Source organism: Ammospiza nelsoni, chromosome 1, assembly GCF_027579445.1.
Source record: "Ammospiza nelsoni isolate bAmmNel1 chromosome 1, bAmmNel1.pri, whole genome shotgun sequence".
NCBI classification, from domain to species: domain Eukaryota; kingdom Metazoa; phylum Chordata; class Aves; order Passeriformes; family Passerellidae; genus Ammospiza; species Ammospiza nelsoni.
In genome coordinates this window covers 11,378,409-11,400,696 of record NC_080633.1, presented here as the reverse complement: position 1 = coordinate 11,400,696, position 22,288 = coordinate 11,378,409, and the positions used below count along the sequence as shown (strand labels likewise).

At 41.7% G+C, this 22,288-nt stretch overlaps 1 protein-coding gene across 2 annotated transcripts in view; it reads left to right on the top strand.

Annotated features, from left to right (window-relative positions):
- ADARB2 (adenosine deaminase RNA specific B2 (inactive)) overlaps nucleotides 1-22,288 on the top strand; it is a 306,224-nt gene that overhangs the window by 276,492 nt on the left and 7,444 nt on the right. For both annotated transcript variants that reach the window (XM_059487045.1, XM_059487055.1), the window contains exons 7-8: nucleotides 9,497-9,665; nucleotides 20,142-20,323. In XM_059487045.1, the coding sequence (XP_059343028.1) occupies nucleotides 9,497-9,665; nucleotides 20,142-20,323 (351 nt within the window). The remainder of the gene's footprint in view (nucleotides 1-9,496; nucleotides 9,666-20,141; nucleotides 20,324-22,288) is intronic.

Here is a 22,288-nt window from a genome sequence, read left to right as displayed (position 1 = left end):
TCAGGAGAAGAAAGTGTGGCTGAGAGGAATCAGTGGGACCCTGGGACAGGATGGCGAAGTTTGAGGGAGAGTGGGTCTGTGATGTTCAGCTGTGAGGGGGAAGTGGGCGAGAGACAGCAACATAAAGCCTGTGAGGGTGGGGAAACTCAGGATGAGTGAAGCCCCTCTGCTTCTTCCAATGCTCAGCACCCACACAGGACCTGCAGGCACTGGCTGGAGCCATCTCCCGGGCTGCAAGAAGCTTTTCCTCCCCCAGCCTCTCCTACTCACTCTCTGCTCATCCAAGGCTGCCGGGGAGGAAAATAATGGAAAAGGGTGGAAAGACTCCTGTCAAGGGTACCAGAATGGAGACAGTGACTGGCCCAAGCCCTTTTCTGTGAACCCTTAGCCCTCCTGAAGCTACCTGAGGAAAAAGCTGCAGCAGCAGCAGCTGGATCTTGGTGTTCAGATGAGCCCATTGCTGAGACAGAGCAGCAGTGCCAGAGGGGCTGCAAATACATGGGTCACATGTTCTGGAAATCCCATCTATTTGGTAACCCAAAGGAGAGGTCTGATGCCTTACATGACCTGTCATGCTAAACCTTTTGCCAATCCCAAAGGTCAGTTCCAGCCCCTAAACCTGCCAGAGAAACCAGTGGTGTCCAGGCTTAGGAGAGCTGTGAAAGCACTCATGGTTTTATTGTTGGTATTTTCATGCTGGAGCTAAGGATGCACCTTGGAAAGAGGCTTTCATTTCACTATACTGAAGTCCTGAAGCTTTCAGTACAATTAATCAAGCTGTACAAGTTAATCAGCATGTACAAGTTTGCTGTTCCTTTATATTCCATTATTAATCTCCACCAGGCTGGGTAGTTAGGTTCTTAGTGGGGTTTTGCTAAAGCTGACTGGTGAATAACAGCTTCACTTCATGGACAGATTTTAGGTCTCAAAGAACTGGCTGGCTGGAAAAAAAACCCTCAAAACCTTTCAGGCAAAACTTAAAAGAAAATAATTGTGTGAAACTGGGATCACATCTTATATTTTTTGTATCTTCTGGTCATGAGTAACAAGGGGTAGGAAAACCCTATTTCATTTCCTCCCATGCCCAGTTCAGGGTAGGCTTTTTCATTCAAGGCCACTTAGAATCAAATAAAAACTTGAATCTGTGTCTCTCAACTCCTGGATCAGTGAATTCCCTCTCAGCTGAGCTAGACAGCTCCCTTTTTTAACTCTCTGTTTTAAAACTTTGTCAGAACTGACACATCATGAGAAAACTGTGCCTTTGACAATGCATTGAAAATGTCCCAATTCCTTCTCCTTGTGATATTCTTGGCTGCTTTTGCTTATTTGAGTTTTGTTGTTTCAGGGGGAGTTTAAAGTAGAAAATAAGATTTTTAGAAGTATATGTCAGTGCAGTGTGTGTCTATCCAGGAAAAGAGACAGAATATGCTGAAAACTATGGATTGCTCAGAGCCAGCATTGGACACAGCTTTGAAAAGCTTTCATGTAAAGCAAAATGTGTTTGTTAAGATTCAGGAAAACAGGTTTCCAGCTATAATCAGATTCTAATTTTAACAGAATGCTGGAATAGCCACAGGGCATTGCACTGTATTTATTGATTCTGCTTTGTTATGGCTTTTGCTGCTTTGTAAAACACTGCATTTGGATGCAATGTTCAGATGTGATAAAAAGGCTACATTAATCAGCAAAAGACCATGCCTGAGAAGTTTTCAGAACAGCAGTAGAAAATTCCATCAAGAAAAGCTCCTTGTCCCCAGATTTGTCCAGCCCAAGGAATGATGGTGTCTTCAAAGCCCTCTGCAGCAGGAAAAAGAGAACACATGCTCCTGGACATCCCCCCATTCCACCCCAACATCCCATAGCCAACCATAGATAGGCACCTAAGTGAGGCACAGATTTTTGAGTGGAAAATATCAAACCATAGTCAGGAAAAATCTCTGTGGGTGAAAATTACACCCACTCAGGTCTAAATTAGTCTAATTTGCCCTTCCACTGAGTGGGAATTACAGATAAAACTCATAAGTTGAGTTTTAGAAAGCTTATGAGACAGCTCCAGGTCCAGTTAGGATCTTTGTGGGACTTCTGGAAGTCCTCAGACTAGTGGGAGTTTCTTAGAGTAAGGAGAGAAATCTGAAGAGTTCTGTGTGAGTAGCAAACAATTAAATTCTTACCATGATCCTGCAAGCTGCCTTCTCTAGCCAGACTGGGGCAAATCACCTCACTCTGGTAATTTCTATTTCTGTACCTGTAAAATTGGAATAAAAGGGATCCAGCAATCACAGCTCTGAGAAAGGGTAGTTAGTGCTGAGAGAAGAATACTAAAATGGAAAACATTGTATGTTCTGTGCACTGCTGTAAAATTATTCAGAGTAATTTAACAACTTTAGTCCACAGATTTTTTGAGGCTGACAGGAACCACTTTCTGGTGATCAAGAATTAATTTCTTCATCCAAAGACCAGGCTCCAGACAAGGCTCCAGACAAGACTCCAGAGCTCCAGAAGCTGAATTAGAATATATCTGGTGGTGCATCAGGAATCACAGCCTCTCTAGAATTATACCAACCACAGTGTGGTTGAAAATCTGTCACCATATTGACAGATTGCTCTTGTTTCTGTCTCATGGGGTTCATTTTCTGTTTACATATTTTGCTGACTTCTCCCACAACATTTTCCTTAAATCATCCTTGAAGATTTCAGTTTCCAAACTGCAACAGAATCCCAGAGCCATATGAATAACAGCATGTTTTGTTGATAAAAGAAAGAGGGTTATGATGAATAACACATTCTCTTTATGTTTGTGTAAACTTCTTGATTAAAACATGGCAGGAGAGAGAATTGTCACCAAATAGGCAATTCTAGTGATGTTGATATATTTTTCACATAAAGTATATTTAAAAGATAAAGCCTAGCCTTAAGAGAAAACATTTCTCATTAACAAAAAAGTGAAAGATCCAATGATGCACAGCTTAGGACATGGGTGAATAGCTGCTTCCCCCTGATCTCACTCTGCACTGGCTTTGATCAGCTGCTGAGCTGGGCACAAGCAGCATCTCTGCCCACTGCCAAACCTGAGCTGTGCCTTGCTGGAGACCCTCTCTGTGGCCCTCTCTGCCTGGTGGAGGCTTCAGAGGCAGAACTCCTCCTCAGAGAATTCCCAGCCCTTTGCCAGATCTCGAGACTTTGCTCTGTGGGAGCAGCTGCACTTTCAAAGCCGTGGCGGGACGTGTCTGATTTTAGACAAGAGGAGCAATTAGTAATTAAAAATAATAATCTTGAAGTGTTTGAGTTGTATTTTCCTTTATTGCCACATGCACAGAATCTTAATCCCTCTGATAAATCTTGTACTTTCGGCTTCAACATGCTAATGCTTTCCTACTCTAGAGCAGGCTGGAGTCCACAGCCTGGGTTTGTAGGTGGCACAAAGAATTTCCCTGACACCTGACCCAGTGCTGCTCATTCCTCCTTGCCTGGAACAGTCATTTATAACTCTCAGAGGAAGCTCTGCATGACTTTGCTGCCAGCAAATTGTTTTAAAGTGAATTTTAACTAGTTACTCACATTTTGATCCCAGGCATTTCTCAAAGACAGACATTAGAGAAAACTTGTTTGTAGGCTTTGAGCTATTTCTCTCAGATATTTTTTTTCCTCTCAGGGTATTAAAGACTGCTGAGAGTCCAGGCTTACTTAGAAGTTAGTCTGATGGTGAAATGGATTTCATGTATTAGAGTGTCATAGTCTGCTCTAGCATAGTTCAATGAAGGTATTTTGGCACCTCTCCCTAGGATGAGCTTTCAATAAATTTCATATTAACGTACAAAAATAATAAAAACTCATTGTAAAAGAGTTATGTTATCTGAACAGATGAATTTTTTCCCTCAATAATCATATATGGAGGCATTTTGATGGACCAAAATGAAAAGTATTCATTAAAACATTCACTGATAAACTTTAATATGCTGAAAAACCATTCTTATACCCTTCCTACAGTTACTGTCTCTAACATTACAATTCAATCAAAAAATAATAAATTAATAGCTACTTAAAGCAGATAAAGAAAAATAATTCAGTCATTTCCTTCCTGTTCTTGAGGATTCAAACTTCAAGTTTTCTCTTCACTGCTTCTTCTGGATTAAATGCCACATATTGATAATCTATGGATAGGCAAACTGACTTTGCTATCACACCTTGTCAGTACATCACTAGAAATAATTGGCAGATGAAAAATTGTGGAAGAAGTAGAAAGAGTGAAAATTGCTATTTGAAGGTTACTGAAAAGAAGGGAGCATCATTTATCAGGTCATGGATTCTGTCAGGTTAGGGACCACAGTCCAAAGACAGTATTTCAGCCAAGAAAGAGGCAGGGAGAAGGGAAAAGGTAAAGAAGTTCAATCTCCAATGTTAATTTAAGTTCCAAAAACTACAGGTCTCGCAGGTAAAATTACCATATAAATTACATATTTATATTTTTATTTGTATATAGGGCTTAATGGTACTGTCCATACCATAGATCTGAACTGAAATCTGATACAACATGCTGGGTGCCACATGGCTCTGGGAGCAAGCAAATCTCTCCTAGGACTCCCTTCAGATGCAATATCCCTCATGGTCTATATTTAAAAGTCATATCTCAACTTTTAGATTAATCTCAACATGCTTTTATCCTGTTTAACCTGTACAGGACAGGGTCTCTTGTGTTCCCTTCTGGGAATGATACATCCCCGAAGTCACTGCAGGGCAGCTCTGTTGACCATTCTTTTCACAAATTCAGACTTATTTCAGAATAGTCCTAAAGTTTCTTGTTTTCCAAAGCTGGCCCATGGCATTTCAGCCTGGCTCTGTGTGGGTCACCAAAGCCCAGTGCAGCAGGGATTTATCTGACCCGCCACTCTGCCCAGAGCAGACACAGCCAAAGTGCTCACTGTGCTGTGATTCTCACTTCAACACTTCCAGAAATAGTAATGCTGTACATTTAGTCAGGATCTGGTTGAGGAAAGTGCATCTCTAATAACCATCAAAATACAAAGGCAGTCAAATGTTAACACTCTTCTTTCCACCCCTTTGTCTCCCACTGCTCTAAGGAAGCTTTGTAAACCATGCTGAGGGGGGGAGAGTCCAGCACTGAAAATGCAAGACAGGCTCTTCTATTTCTTTTCTGAAGAAAGAGCAGCCTCCACTGAAGCAGGAAAACAGAAAATGAACCTCTGAGGCAGTCATGCAAAATTTCAGACAGATCCTTACTCGTGTGATTCTGTTTAATCACCGTCCATTTCCTCTTCACTCTGTAACTAAATAATAAATATGGACTAGCTTTTTTCATTACTATATGAGCTAGAACTGGTCCTGGAGCAAATATGGAAATAAGGGGTTAGGCTTGAAATCAGAGCATTTCACTGATTTTAAATACGAGGCACCTGTCTGTGTACATTTCTAATCCAATAATTAATCCAGGACCTTTTTATCTTAGGAACTCTCAGGAGTAATTTCCACATCTGAGTGGAGCACACATCATAAATCCACTCCAAATGATTTTTTAGTTTGTCCTTTCCAATTCTGGTTTGAATTGACATTTTGTTCTGGTTGAAGTGGCATCCACAGACGCCTTCTCCCCTGCAATTAGCTGAGATTAAGCAGTTGGAGAACCAGCACAGGGAAGATCAGAAATGCTTAAAGTTACTGATGTTTTGATCATACTTAACAGCAGAACAGCAGTAGCCTGTAGTTGGTGACTTTTAGATGCATGAATAAATATATTTCTGTGACTGCATTAAAATGATCTGTAGCAGGCTGAGCCAGCAAGTGGACCATGATTTTACTGCTAACAAGCAGCTTAGAGCTGGAGTCTGTCTGCAGCTTCAGTGCAAAACTCACAGATCCTCATCTCTTCCTTTGGCTATATCTTCCTGTGCTGCTTAATGGCATGCTAAAAAAGAACTCAGTGTGTTCCAGTTGCAGATTTTGATTTATTTAACCATTGGCAATCTGAAAGCATTCAGAGCTTTGGGTTATTAGTATTTTATATAAATGCCACAGATGAACCTTTGGAGCATGTGTTCCAACCACCCCAGCAATGTGAGCAGCCTGAGACAGGCAGCACAGCTTGAGGTTTGAGTCACACCCTATTCATTGAATTTAATAGCAGTTGAGCAGCTAAAACCCCTTATCAGAGCAGTGGGAGTGTGTCCTGGGGTGAGTGTACCCTGGCCACAAATCCTGAATCCTATCAGCCAGCACCGGCTGCTCGCTGCAGCCTGGGCAGGGCGCAGGGACAGGGAGCAGAGCTGGACACGTGGCTGAGCCAATATGAGCGCTCAGAAACTGAGACTATCAGTGCACTTGCACACCTCAAGTGCTTCTTAGAAACTTTATTGTTCAGTTTCTGGCACTTGCAGTCCAGGGTTGAGATGCTGTGAGAACAACCAGCTGTAGAGTGCTTTGGCCTTTGTACTTCCTGCAGTCTTGGGAAGATAGATAGACCAATGACAAATTAAATATACAGACCCCCCCCAAACTCACAGAAGTCTTTCATATCCCTCTCCTCAAAATTTTTTGGCCTATATTTTAAATTCCCCAGCTGCTCAACAGCTGTTTGAAATCCTGCTGCTGTTCTTCCCCCTGAGCTCACTCTTTATCTCTGTCAGCATATTGTGGGAACCTTTGCCCCTCACTGAGGTAACATTTATGTACTGAAATCAAAGCCACACAAATGATGGGCTGCTCATCTTATCCTGCAGTCACTAAAATTCCCTGGCAGTTACATGTGTCTTTGCATGTATGGGAAGCGGAGGTGTATCAACACACTGAATTGCTTGAATAAGAGAGTAATCTAGGAGATCAAGGCACCCACAGGGGAGGCTCAGAGCAGGAGCTGAGAAAGGGAGGAGAATCTACAGAGATGGGAAATAAGTGTAACAAGAAAAAATATTTTCTTAAAATTTGGAGAAAGAAACAGTAAAAAACATTTTGTCTTGAGGGATTTCCAGTAGGTGGACTCCTGTGGCAAATCTTTCCTGGAAGGATAGCATCTGTTTTTCATAAATAGTTGTTAAGCAGTACCTTTAAATGAATTTGCATAAGAAGGAAGCATCATTATCTTCATTATACTTGTGGGAAAGCTTAGGAAAAGAGAACTGGTTTGCTTAAAGTTACTCTTTCCACCAGCTGAAACAGCAATAGCCTCTTGAGTCACTCTTCACTGCTTCCTTGGCAGAGATCTTGGTCTGCTGTGCCATCAGTTCTCAGTATGTGCAGACAAAGGCAAAGTGGTTTTAGCAGACATTTCTCACTGTTGTTCAGCTAGATCTGTTTGCTAAGTAGAAGTGATCACTTTCTACTTTTGTTGTCCTATCTTTCCCACGACTCTGCGGTTTAATTATGAAAAATGCTGCTCACCACTGTTTCATGTTTTTAAAAATGTTTCCTCACAGAGTCCTAGGAAAAATATGGGCGAGTTCCCAGATGGCTAACACAGTCCAAAGGGCATCCTCTGGATGACACTGCACTTAGCATCCCAGACAAGAGTGATGTGCAAGGGATCAGCACACATGGTCATGGAAAATCTTTCCTGACAGTGTTGGCACAACCAGAAAATTTGAGAACAGAGGGATCTGAGACATTTCTGCTCTTTTCACATTTCCACATTTTTGCTTATTAGATTTTTTTATTTCCCTATTGGCTGTTCCCAGTTTCTCCCACAACTCAAGTTTGAAAAGCCACAATAGTCCAAGTCTGATGATTACTGCAGTGTCTTAATTTGTGAGGTGCTGACAACTGGGCGCAGGGACCCTCCCCATCCCCTGCTGCTAGGATGAGGTGGCTGCTGATGGGGATGGCAGTGCAACAGCCACTCTTCCTCAAACTCAGATGCTGTAGCAGCATTACTGTAATAGTATTTGCAACAATATTTTGTATATGATGGAGATTGAGTTTGGATGGAAATTGGTTTTGGTCATGGCCAAGCAATCCATTTGATACCTGTCCCAGCCTGCTGCTGACACACATGCACCCATCTTAAATTCTAAAAAAACAGGAATGAAGAGAAGAGGCAATGATTGCTGAGGGCCCTGCCTGCTGGAGGGTCACAGCTGACTTTGCTGCGCTATGTGTGTTTGCTGCCTCTGCTAATCCCAATAGGCTGAAGCAATTTATTATTCCTCTCCCTTTTTTGCAAACCACCCAGTGGCAGCAGCCACTCAATCCATTGCTGCCACCAGCACTGGGGACCGTGCACAGAGGCAGCTGCTCACAGCCAGAGGTGCCACCAGCCCCACAGCCTCTGGTGCACTGGTGTCAGTGGCAGAAACACTCAGCCCCACAGCCCACTGAGCACTGAGGAGCATCACCTTCACAAGTAGAAGCCTTCTGGTCCACATGAGGAGCTGGCATGGAAAAAATGCAGGACAGTTGGCAATGTGAGCAAAAGCTTCATGTCTGTAAATGAAGCATTCCTTTTTCCTTGAATGCAGAGGCCATCATGTACTGCCATCCATTATTTTCCTTTGGGCTAGAGGGAAACTGTGGAAGGTCTGCTTCAGGGAGAGGGTGACCCCCAGTGAAACCCTCTGAGGGTGAGGCAGTGAGCAGACCCTGAGGATTTTCTTGCTGCTCCTTCTTGTCCTTTTACAGCCAAAATACCCAGGGGTAATGTAGCAGTGTAAGAGTGTAAGAGTGATTTTGATAATGAGCTTCAGTTTTCCTCTTTTCATAATAATGAAGGTGAAGTTCTTTTGAAATGTCATTATCTCCTGTATTTACTGCATATCTGCAGGACTCAGTTCATCATGGTCCAGGACAAGCGACTTAGCTGCTTGCCCTGTGCTACCCCAGGGGCCTCTGCCTTGCACTGAAATATGTAATATTACAGAAGTGATAAAAGATCCTGGTACAACACAAGGCAGGAAAGTACCTCACTTCGGGGAGACTGTAGGAATTTCAGCCAGTAATGAAAAACTAGCAAATTTTGATTTGCCTTTGACCCAGAGTATAAACCTTTAGCTTTTCAGAAGTTTTCAGTGAAATTTTATGGTAGCAAATCAAAAACTCACTTCTGAAATTATTCAGGAAATGTCACTGAATATCACAGTAAAGTATTGGACTGGTCTGCATCATGCAGCTGAGTCTTTGATGATACTTACTGAACTAATATTTTTCAAATATTCATCCATCACAACTCAATTCTAAAATGAGAAATTGTACAGGTTCTTAAAAAGACAGAGAACCTTTCTTCTTTTTAAATATATAAGGGAAATAGAAGGGGAGCATGAGCTCAGTGTGTGCTTTGTGTAAGCTGTGATGGATGCAAAAAGAAAAGCATGCTAGACGCTCCTTCCTTTCTGCACTGTGCTGCTTTCTTGGGCTGTTATCTCACCTAATTTTGCATCCGATTTTTAAAGGACCTTCAAAGGTGGTTTTGTAAATGCAAGCTATGGCATCAACACAGCCTCTCAAGTCCTTTCAAACAACACTCAATTCCTGCCATTCTTGTGTTTGTTTTGCCCAGTGAACAGCAGCAAGCACATAGTGAGGAAATACCGCGGGCACCTGCGGACGAAGATCGAGTCTGGCGAAGGGACCATTCCCGTGCGGTGCCACAACGCAGCGCAGACATGGGATGGGGTCCTGCTGGGGGAGCAGCTCATCACCATGTCCTGCACTGACAAAATCGCCAGGTACGTGATGGACACACAGGGAAAAAGTCTTTGATTGTGGAAGCTCAGTGCCACAGAGGATTATGGTGCCCAGTGGGAAGCAGCCAGCAGGTGCTGACCAGCCCTGTAGGAACAAAGCTCTCCTTTGTATGCAAAAGCAGAATATTTAAATAGGAGGGAATGTAAATAGGATGAGTTCCCAAATTCTTTGTGGGTCATTAGATGCTTATTACAGTGTGACAAAAAAATAAACTGCCTTTGCAGGGTTTTTTGCCAATAGAATTTCACTGTGCAAATAAAATACATCCACTTTGCTGTTCTTGGATCATTTACCCCAAAACTTGCAAACCAACTTTCTTACAGATAAACTTAGCTCATCTGCACCAAATTGAATAAAAAGCACTAAAAGCCACCAGGGATATTTCTACTATTTTGAAAGTCATTGAAGAGCTCTCATGTCACAACCCCCTCTGTGCATTTCTGCTATGCAAAGTATATTTATGTAGAATAATTTCCATGTAATAAATATTTCATAATTATTCCCTGGTGACAAATAAAATGCAAACACATTCACCATTCTCAGTTTAGGGTGATAACTAATAGCAAGTGATGGGTAACACAATCTAAAATCAAAATGTGTGTGCTTGGCTGCACAGTTATTGCATTATTAGTACATATCTATACATCTATGCATATTTATCTTCATAATTTATACATATGTATATATAATGTACATTATATATAGATACAGTTCTACATATAAAACAAATCACATTGCAGCTATAAAAACTATATATGCTATGATCAAATTCTCTGCTAGACTATCCTGCCTAAGAACTCAGTTAAATTACATCAGTCAAAAATTTGGCCCAGTTATTAAAGGCCAACATAGACATAATCTTTCCCAAAAAAATAGAAATTTTGTTTAATCCAAATGCATAAATTCTGCTTTTAGCTTTAACTGGATGACCTACCAAAGCTAAATTAGTCTAATTAGCAAAGCTTGCCATTTTGTCACAAAAATGTAGAAGTGAACCAGCAAATGGAAATTCTACCAGACTCACAAAATCCACCCTCTGGTAAGAGTAATCATCACAACTGTTGTTCTTTCATGAAGGATAAAGAGCAACTTCTGCTGTAATGTTTTCATTTACTCATAAGGAGATAACAGAAAATCCAAACTGTATTCAGTGGATCTCCTCCACTGTGTGTAGATGCAGTTGAGTTTTCCATATTCAGACTCATATGGAATCAAAAAACTGAACAATTTTAAGTTCAAGGATAGAAATATCAACTTTGCACATTCTATTACATTTCCTGTTGATAGGGATGTTGACAGTAATGCAGTCTCAGGAGTTGGGTTTTCTCCAAGCACATCTGCTGAGCACTGAGTGAATCCTTTCTTTGTTGACACACATCTAAGCAACACTGAAGTCTTTGAAGGAAAAAAGAATCTGCCACAAAGTTTTTCCAAGATAAAAAAAAATTGCAGCTCTCATAATTTACAATATATCTCAATATTGTAAGAAAAACTGCACTTTTTATTATTTATTTTCAATGTAATTCAAATGAGCTTGGGATTTTTATATGTTAAAAAAAACAGCAACCATTTGTGCTTTCAACAGCATATGTTGCAGTTAAAAAAGAGGCTGAGAAAATCTGCATTATACTTCATCCCAAATTTCAGTTTACCAAATTAAATGCCATCTACAATAATTTTTAATCATTATTATCCTCATGTGTCAGGAGGAGAAATCAAAGGTTTCTTCACCTGTCCTTTGTTTCAGTACTTGTAGGACTGTCTTCTGCCTTCTCCTCTGGTTACAGAGAGCAGAGGCAGGAAAGGAGTTCAGTGGAAAAGCAGATTTCTCTATGAGAGCCTTTCCTGCCCCTGCCCTACTGGAGAGATCAGTGTGTGGTGCCCATACATCATTTCAAACTGCAAGTATTTGCCTTACCACATAGGCAGCTGACTCTTTAAATGTCTGCAGGATGCAGGACTCTGGTTCCACGTTATCTGAGCTTGTCTCGCAGTGAGAAGAAAAGAGATCTCTGAAGCTGAAATTCGTGTTTGTATAAGCAAGATTTGACAAAAAAATCTCGCCTGTATGCTTTGGATTTTATTGCTTGTAAAAGTCCCTCAGGAGCACTGTGCTATTAGAGAATGTTTCCTCTTGAGAATCTAGCCAGTAGCTGCTAAAATATACATCATTTTGCATTATTTGCAAAGGGCATTGCTATCAGAATATCAAAGACCCAAGAATGCACAGAGTTACTGAGAAAAGCGAATAATATTCTATAAATCATGTATCTAACGATTTATGTTCTTTCTTGCTTATAGGAAAGCTATAAGCAAAGAGTAGTTTAATCAGATTTATTTGTTATTCAAAGACATTTAGCCATTTTTATTACTATCACCACAAGTTTGAGAGAATTTGATGCTTGGTATACATTATTTGGGCTCTGTGGTTTTGTTGAGATCTCAGGATAAACACCCTGGTATCATACCTGTTCCCCCACTGAATTAAAGCACAAGCTCTATGGTATGAATAGTCATTTTATTTGGCTCGGGCAGGGAACTGTGAGGTGAAATTCTGCAACTTGGATATAAAGAAAGTCACCCTAGATCTTGGTTATTCCTTCTGGCTTTAAAACCTATGCATTTATATGTGTAAATTTAAAGTTCGGGGTCTGTGAGTCCCCAAATAAACCACCCTGAGAGTGTCAGCTTTTACACACATGACTCCTGTGAGCCTCACAATGCAGCTGGAATCACTTCAGTCTCTCAGTGCCATAGGATTTAGGATTAAACCACATTTTTTAGCCCACAGTTCATTAATTACACTGACACCTTTTGACCTTCATTCTCCTCTGTAATGTACATTTTATACATTTACAAAAAAGCAGCAATAACATGGGAAAAATAATTTCGAAAATAATCATCTGTTTTGGGGAAAAAAATTATGTCATTTAATGTTTTCTTGATGCTAATCATAACCTATATTAAAACCTTTATGTCGACAGAGACATTGCAGCCCTGAGAGAATTTCAGCTTTTTGTGACAGCAAAATTCATACAATGGGCCAAATTAAACGTCTTTTCATCTCCCTGTCTCACACTAAGGCTGGATGCAGGACTAGCTCATACCTTGCTTATTACAAGGTCAGTGCAAGGTTAATGCTGCTGCTAATGGAAGTCTCTGCAGTGGCTGTTTGGGAGCAGACAAATGTTTGAAGCAAAATTGTTATATGCACACACATGCACACACAGGCATGCACACACACACAAACACACACATTTTTAGGGAAAGAAACAAGGATATCCCTACAGCTCAGCTCTTCCTTGAGGCTCTAAACACACTAACCAAAACTTAGGGAGGCTCAGCCATACATTCTGTGTCAGACCCTCAGAAATGGTCAGGACTGGCACTGGTACTCAGCTGACATGTGCCAGCTGCAGGGGTGGGATTAGCAGCACCCCCTTGGTGTCCCTGAGGGACACTGGCTCTCTGTGTCCCCTCAGTGACATGGTCTCCAGGTGCACAAAGCCAGCCCAGCACTGAGCATCTCCTCCCTGCTGGCTTCCCTCAGCACACAGTGTGTATGTCTGTGCCAGATTTGCAGGTAGCAGCCCACATGGCTGCATATATAAAATCAGCATTTCCAAATGTCTCTACTTCTTATTCCTACAGCAGAAGAAATATGAAAGTCTGGCCAAAATAGCAAAGATTTATGCACTCCTCTTTAGTCCATCACCCCTCTGGACAGACTTATAAGAGAAATTCAGTCTGTCACAGAGGAGAGAACCACCTTCCCTGTGACACACTTTGTCCTCTGACTCATGGAAACACTGCCTGAGCTTCAGGCCAGTCTCTTTCACCATGGCTCATCCTCTAGGCTCACCATAACTCAGATTTAGCAGTACATACTCCTCCCTTCTATATAAAGTTTCCTGTTCCATGCTCTGAGCTCATCAAGTTTATTTATCTCATCACCAGCACCTGGGTTCCTTCTTCTTCCATGCAGAAAACTAGAGAAATCACTTCCCCCAGTGCCAACCCTTCTGAAATAGTAGGGTGCTCTGCCCTGTGCAGCTGCACAGAGAGGTTTGGTGCTTGCCATTGCCAGTGGTTGGCAGAGCATGGCAGTGGTTTGGTTTGGCAGAGCATGGCCGGGGTTTGGCAGAGCATGGCATGGTTTGGCAGCGTGTGGCAGTGGTTTGGTTTGGCAGAGCATAACAGTGGTTTGGCAGAGCATGGCAGAGGAGCTGGGAGCACAGGGAGGAGAGCACCACAGCTTCCCAGAGCTCAGCAGACCCGTGGTGTGAGCCGGTGTTCCCAGATCCTGGGTCACCACCTCACCTTGATGTGTCCAGGCCATTTTAGGTTCTTGGTGCAAGCATTCAACACTAGGGTTCATTCCAAAAATCAGTTCTTATCTGGGTGTCCCAGGAGAGAGTTCTGCACTGCATTACTCTTCTCCAAACTGTCTTCCTTGACCAACCTCAGCCAGGGGACTGGACACCTCACACTCTGGCCAGGGCAGAGCACATTGTGGCTCACTAGATGTTGAGTTTATGTAGTTATTTGGAGAGATGCTAGCCTTCTGTGCAGCAATTTTGCATCTAAACACACAAAGATTGTATAAACTTATTCATAAATGGATGAGCAGTGGCACTTTCCTCTTTCAGAGTCCCCTTGCAGGATCCAGGCTGAGAAATGTACTTTGCATTGTGCAGGATTTGCAGGGAGCAATCCTCATAAACACTGTCTTTAAACAGCACATAAAAGCCAGAATTCAGTGTTTGTTTTATAAGCTCTGGCCTTAAAATTGTTTTCTTAGTACCGCTTCTCAAAAGGTCACCTTTAAAAGACTGTGTATTTTCTTGCCACCAGGCTAATGGTCATCTACTTCCTCAAACTTCACCAAAAAAAGTGACATTTAGCTCAGAAGTAAAAAAAGACCTTGAGTATCTAAATTACCTCACCTACAAAACAACACAAACAGAAACAATGGACCTCCAAACTTTGCACTGCATCATGAGCACTCTACCCATGTCCTGTGGCTAAGATTTGTGGATTATTTGGGCCCCACAAGCTAGAGAATAGGAAGAAATCTTTATTGAGAATATGATCAGAGTACTGCAAGGTAGTGTAGCCTTAAGGCACTTTTTCAGGATTTATCAGTGGGAGTCTGAAGTAGCATTTTAGAGGATGAGTTGAGCACATTAAGCTGTATTTAAATGTAGCATATAAAAATGCAGGACTAAAAGTCAGTGTTAGAAATTGGCATTCTTAGATCTATTTTAGTGTTAGCCTGTCGACCAGAGCCATTGTTAACAGAAGGCTGAGCCTGACAAGGTAACTCTTAAGAAAAGCTACTTCAAAGGCTACATATTAATGCAAATGAAAATCAATTAACACAGCTAGATCTTCAATTAGAGATGATTTGTGCAGACGGTTTGTAATTCTCTCTCTTAACCCCTTTCTGTGTGACTGAGAGTTCAATTTCAATCTTTCACCACAAGGTATGTTCCAGAAAACATGTATAAACCACCCACTGTTAAAATACAGATCAAAAACTAATGCACTAGTTCCAGTTTTCAAACCAATAATAGCTAAATGGTCATATAAATAGGAGCACCACAGGTGTCCTTCTGAGCACATGCCACCCTGAATAACAATTTATGTTGTGTGAAGCATAGCTGGAAATATTGGTAATAGAAACTGTGGTACAGGAGGTTAACAACACACTGAGTGGATAAGACTTAAAGCTCTTAATAAAAAAACAAAGTCTTTTACAAAAAGCCTTATCAAAATAAGATTTGAAATTCCTCAGCAATGCTTTTTAAGGGGCAAGATTTCCAAAGGTCCCAAGGAGACACTTCAGTCTCTGAGCATCCCTGGCAGGTGGGTGCAGTTCCCTGAGATGTTTTGATGCACCAGGTGAATTTCTCCACACCCCAGTTACAAAGGGGTTCAAGTGTTGGGTTTCAGGTCTAACCATGTCCAAATCAATGTTAGAAACACCAGCAGAGGGGCTCCAGCTGTCACTGCACATCTCAGCAATGGGCAGGGAGCCTTGTACTGACCTGAGCAAAGCTGCAGCCCCCTGCAACCCCCTGGGTTTGCCTCCAAACCCCTTCCTCAGTGTTTTCATCATCCCTTTTTCTCTTGCTCCAAGGGAGAGGCCATAGACAATTCATGTGCTGAGGTGATGCTCCAGCACGTGGAGGCTGTGGTGAGGCTGTGATGTGGGGACGCATTTCCCTGCACACCTCACTGTGTCCTGAGCTCTCAGGAGCCTGGGAACCGGGGGGCTCTGCAGGGGGGTCACGCCCTGCCCTCTGCTTGTCCAGGGCTGGGAGAGCACAGCATTTCATCAAAGAAAGGCTGCCTGCTCTGGGATGCCTCCCAGCTTGTCACTGGCATTTCTGTGATTGACAAACAGGCAAAAATATATTTGTTTAAGGATTATCTATATTGAAAACTGGACGCAGGATTTTGTCTTTGTAAACAGTGCAGTAATATCTGCTGTTTGAACAAAAGGAAGGGTATACTTCCCTTCTATTTAAAGCTACAAAAGCTCCCATATTTGAGTGAAAAGGGGAGACATTCTGTTTTGTTTATCCTGTCTGCTGAAGATTTGGGGATTTTTAAATAAGATCTGTGACTAAGGGAGCATTAGGTTGATTTTCACTTTATTGGAAGGGTTATTACAGAGCACATAGCATATGAGTTATTAGAGAGATGTGTGTCCTTGAAAACAGCACTTAAAATCTTGTACAATTAGGAAAATTCAGAATGATCCAGCATATTTCCTCATAGCAAGAAAAGTCACTTTGATATATTGAGAAGCCAAAATGTAACACTGCATTGCATTGAATAATAATTGTATTTTGAAAAGCCACATTTGAAGAGAGCTCTTTGTTACAGATGGGAACACAGCTACTTTCATGGACCTAAATTAGGCTACAGAGAAAGAGCTCCTTCAAAATTAACACCCTTATTGATAGTTTCACTGTTGCTCAGATGGATCTTTCCCTACCATCTACCTACAAATAATTTCATAGATGTTCATATATCAAAGGATCAAGTCAGTACATTAGCCATGTGTGTTGGTCAAGGGATGAATAATGCACAGGATAAAAGACCTTCCCCCAAATATTTGTCAGTAAAATCTAATGTTTCTGCATAATACTGCACTGGCAGCCCTCCAAGGCACCCTTTTCATCCACAGAGCAGCACCAGCATGAGGAACTGAAAATTTTCCCCAACATTAAAGTGTTTTTCCTGGGCTCTGAAGAACAGCAGCAGAGCAAGGGTCTGATTTTGGCCAGTTCAGAACCCCTCTTTTCTTGGGACTTGTGCTGAGTTAGTGGGATTCACATGCATGATCAGGACCGCATTCCAGAGAGAAACAACTGCCTGAACACTCTGAGAAACCTGGGCTAGACTGGAAAGCAAAGCTCCTTCTTTGCTTCTTCCCATTGCTCTGACCAGATGCTGCTAAACCAGTGCTGAGCCAGAAGCAGCCACTGTACAGGTGGCAGTGCCATCACCCTCATCCCTTTTCACACCACCTGGGGGACACCAGCTCAAAAACACCCAGCAAGTGGTCCCCACCAAATATTGCCCTCTTGGTGCCTTTCCTGGCTTCTCAGTCCTTGATGCTTTAGAATGCTGTCTGGTTCTGGGACAGTCTCTTTGTGCACCACATTCTACACATCAGGCAGGACTTGCTCTGGTGCTGGTATTCTCTGATAGGTTTCTTCTTCCTTGTTTTTTTGTTGGTTTGTTTGTTTGTTTGTTTAAATCTGATTGCTCTGTCCAATTTGTCTTGGAGTCAAACTTATCCCCTGGGGTCAAAGCCCACCATGGCTGATACAGAAGCTTCATCACCCCTACACCTTCATGTGCCTTCTTTTGGAGTGGGAAAACAGGGTTCTCTCAAGGGACAGCTATTGCATCCAGAAACTCTTACAGATTTCAGCAGATCTTATACCCTTTCTGCCCTGATTCCCCAGGGTGCAAAAATGGGACTTCACCTTACTGGAGTACTGCAAGGAATAATTCATGTTTATGGAATACTTTCAGTACATAGTGGGTGACCTGATCGTGCTTATATTGTGATTTCTAATAGTGTAATTCCATTGAAATTCAAATCCCTTTTTACATTAATATGTCCAGAATTAGGTAGAGAAATATCTCTAAAGAAAAGGCAGATTCCCTTGTGATGAATTTAAATTACCTTGTAATTTATGACCTGAGCACAATCCCTTATTTTGGTAAATAAAACTCAGATGATTTCTTGTGATGTGCATATTGCTGAAATCCCAATATTGTTGAACATATGTTGTTTTCAGTTTAGCTGCTTTTCTTCTCTCCTTCAATCAAATATGTAAGGCTTTTTTAAGGAAATCTTAAATGCTGAAAACAGCACTGATATCTTACAAGATTTCATCTGGACAAAGATATCTGTATAAATTTTCTGCTTACCTTAGATGCTGGTTGAAGGCATAGTACTGTTAGCTGAATTCAGCTCTGTTTCTTAAGCTTGCATTATTAATTTTGCATCATGATAAGTTATTTATTCAAAGAGGCAGCTAGTTCTTTCCTTTAAAAGTGATGTGATTTGCAGAAATGACCACACTTTTTTTTCCCCAAATGAAGTTATGCAAATCTGATCGACTAAAGTAAATGTTTCATAAAACCAATGACTGTTTAAATTGTGGGACTAAATTGTTTGTATATAAATATTACCTTTTATATTTCATTTGAGTTTTATGTAGATGAACATATTACTTTAATGGCCTGCATTTACAGAGGGAGACAGGGAGAGTCTGACTCTGAAATCCTCAGCAGCCAGATGGCTGCCTTTTCTTGCATGAGATTAAAAGATGTTTCTCATTCACAGCCCTGCTTCAGAGGCAAATTAATACAGCCAGCTAAATTGCTTGTGTTTTTGGAATAAAATTTAAGGAGAACTTTTAAAAGCAATTGGTGTCACAGGTTCCTAGAGCAGATTGCTCTCCAGGTACAGCATGCTGGTTTTAAACATTCAGTAATTAATGGAAAGTATTCCATGTTAATTGACTGCTTCAGGAAAGGGAAATATAATGACTCCTTATTAATCATGAAAAGAGACATACAGTACAGAGGCACTGCAATAATTGCACTAACAGTTGAGAAATGTTAATTAATGAAAAGAACAATGATGTAAGAAATTAGCACCATAATGCTTGCTGCTGATGGAAATTCTGCTTTAAACACATTATTTAGCGTGGCAGCCCCTGGATGATGCCTTATATAGCAGACACCTCATAGCCTTTCCTTCAGCAGCTACCGAGCTCCAAATATCGCCGGTGTTTTGGGTTTTAATGAGCCAAAATATACTCTCCAAACTCCATTTTCTAAGCATTTTCAGTTTGAACTCCTGAACTCAAGACTACTCAGACAGACTGACAGTGTTCAACTTATGTAAAAATATTATCCAAGTGTATGAGAGCCTGTTAGCATTTGTGTGGTGGGAAACAGCTTCTTAGATGAGCTGAGCTAAATAGGTTTGCCAAGACGATAACTGCATCATGACTTCTTTCCCCTTCTTAATTTTTCCACTCATTAACCAATTAGCTGTCCTCTGAAGAATTTAGAGGCTGTCACATTTGTGCCTAGCTTGATGCAAAAATTCATAAGCTATTAAAATGCAGAGCCGTTCTGGCAGCTACTCCACCAGCAGCAGCACAGAGGTCTCAGTCATCAACAGGCAGAAGGTCCCAAGGTTCCCACCATCACTCTGCTGCACCTTTAAGGCAGCAACAAGGTGAGATGTATCTCTCTGAGCACTTCAGAGAAGGTCGAGCTATCAATTACAAATAAATTTCCTAAAAGCTCAAGTCTTCTCTTTTTCCTATTCAGGACCAAGATTTAATTCTCATGGATGTCTTCATATCTTCATGGTCATTTGTGCAAAGAAATGTCAGCCTATGAGACATTCAAAGATTTTGGGGGAATTTTGGCCACCTAAGTCATATGTTAGCTTGAATGTATGGCATGCAGATGGTACTTATGTATGACAGGCAGCAAATAAAGGTGGAATAACAAAAGCTCTCATTCTAGCTCTACCATTGCAAGTAAAACACTATAGATGCAGGAAAAAAATTCTGCTAGTGACAGGCTAAATGAACATCCATCAAACACAAAATGCTTTTCAAAAGAAAACCTTTTGATAAGAAACTTCTGTTTGCAGCAATACAAGATGGAAACACATCCCTTAAGTGAAAAGCACTACAGTAATCTCCAATATTCCTGAAGGGGTAATCAGCCCATGGGTGTATAATAACCCAACAGTGCTTTCTGTGTCATAGGACAGGGACAGGAATAGTTTCATCCCGCATCCCTCTAACCCATGTGCTGGCATTTGCTGATTTTCCCAGGGCAGCTCCAATATGGCCATTCCTCCATCCATGGGTCTTATTGCTCCTGAATTTTTTTTCCAGGTGGAACATCCTTGGGCTGCAAGGCGCTCTGCTCAGCTCCTTCATTGAACCCCTGTACCTGCACAGCATCGTGGTGGGGAGCCTGTACCACACTGGACACCTGTCCCGGGTGATGAGCCACAGGATAGAGGACGTTGGCCAGCTCCCGGCTTCCTACCGCCGCAACCAGCTGCTCCTCAGTGGTGAGCAAACACCTGCTGCAAGTCAAATAGTGCCCCCTCCCATCTCTAGTCATACTGCTGACCAACAGGAATGCTTTTTGCTTGCATTAACTCACACCCTTTTTCTTTTTCCCTGAAGAATATGAATTTGTAGAATTAAGACACCAATGTGTTTAAATACTCTTTCATTAGCAGGACACAAAAAAAGGATCATTAATGGATAAAAGCTGACTAGGAAAACAACCACTATACATTGAACACTCAGAGTGGAAAAAAAAAAAAGTATGACTAAGTAAAGCACTTTTAAAAACCAGAAGGAAGCTTTCAGTAAATTTTAGGTTTAACTGTCTTCAGATCCTCATGAGTCATGTGAATGCTAAGAGACACCAGTTCTGCACTAGATTAGATCCTTATTTTAATCTTTGATAATTGTTCTTTGGGAGGATTCCCCAAGACATTAATATGATGTCAGTGTCACAGAGATGGGACGTCGGGACATTTTAGTGGAGTACCCCATCACCTTTCAAAGTCCTCTAGGTTCCTCAGTAAGGAGTACCTTATCTATTTCACGGGCTTTTTTTTTTTTCAATATGTCCTTGTGACAAAATTTGTTTGGCTGAACAAATTTTTTAACAAGGCAGAAGTGATAGTTTAGCCACTGGGGAAATTCTCAGGTTCTGTGTGGTTTAGTACATCTGGCAAGTGTAATATGCATGTATATGTTGTGAGGTGAACAGGTCAAAAGGCTGTTCTGAACTGTTTCTGAACAGCCTATCTCCATTTTTTAACTCTTCAGTGCAACTGCACAAAGACTGCAATCAAGTGAGTAGGAAGCTGTGATCCACACTCTCTCTCCAATTTATGTCCCCACCTGTCCCTCCTGCCCTGGTCCACCCTGAGCATGGCTCAGCCTCCCTTTCCTTCCCACATGAGATTGTGGTAGGGAGGAAAGAATTCACAGTTGGACAGGAGATATCTCCCCATTTCCCAAATCTGGCTGTTGTTTTGACAACACAGCCCCAGCTGCCAAAGCCACTGCATCTCCCACTGGGAAAGCAGATCTCATCCTGTGCCAGCCCTGACACACCGTAAGTGCACCCATAGATTAAAATCAAAGACACACAAAATTTCACTGTGTCTGCAGGATGTACATGGAAACCCACTTCAACTGTTGAAGGATTGAAAACACAAAAAGGGATTTTATAAGAGTTTTCACCACAGAACAGCTATTGCTTTGCTGGGCTGGCCTTGCAGAGTAAAGTCAATGGGTCATACTTGGCCAGTGTGTGTGTGTATGTATGTACAAGAGTCATTGCCAGAGATCTCAAGGGAATAAGAAACGCATCAGAGGAGGACTTGTGTCACTTTAAATATCTGCATGTTTCTGGGCTCTCTTCCTCCTTTCCAGAGGTTTCTGTTTGGAAAAGCATTTCCTTTGCTCTTTGGTTGTGTTTGTTGGATTTCCTCGGCCCAGGAGAAGCAGTGGGAGGAATCTGTCTCTCTCTCTCTCTCTTTCTCTCTGCATTGTTTTTGTCTCTAACATCATTATTTTTAATCTTCCCTCCCCCCACAAATCCCAGGGAGGCAATGCTGATTAAAACTTACACTGCTGAGGCTTATGCCACAATTCTTTCTCCTGGGAAACCCTGCCAGCAGATATCCAATGACTAAGGGATGGGCACCTAGAAAAAGCTTCTCCAAATGCATTAGACACCAGACCTACACAATCTCAGCCAGGCAACTCCACCTCCACTCTTGTCTTGGATCTCAGACCAGCCCAGGACTGCAGGAGTCCTTAAATTATAAGGATATCAATTATTTTGCCACTTGATCATAGGAGTACAAGCATTCCAATGGAGAGGAGAGTCATGGTGTAATGAGATGTACTGAGATTAACTCCTTGGCTCCACTGAAAAATAATCAGTGAGGTTTTCTGCTCAGTTTTCTATCAGCCCCAGCCAGATGGAGCTATACTCTTCCACAGAG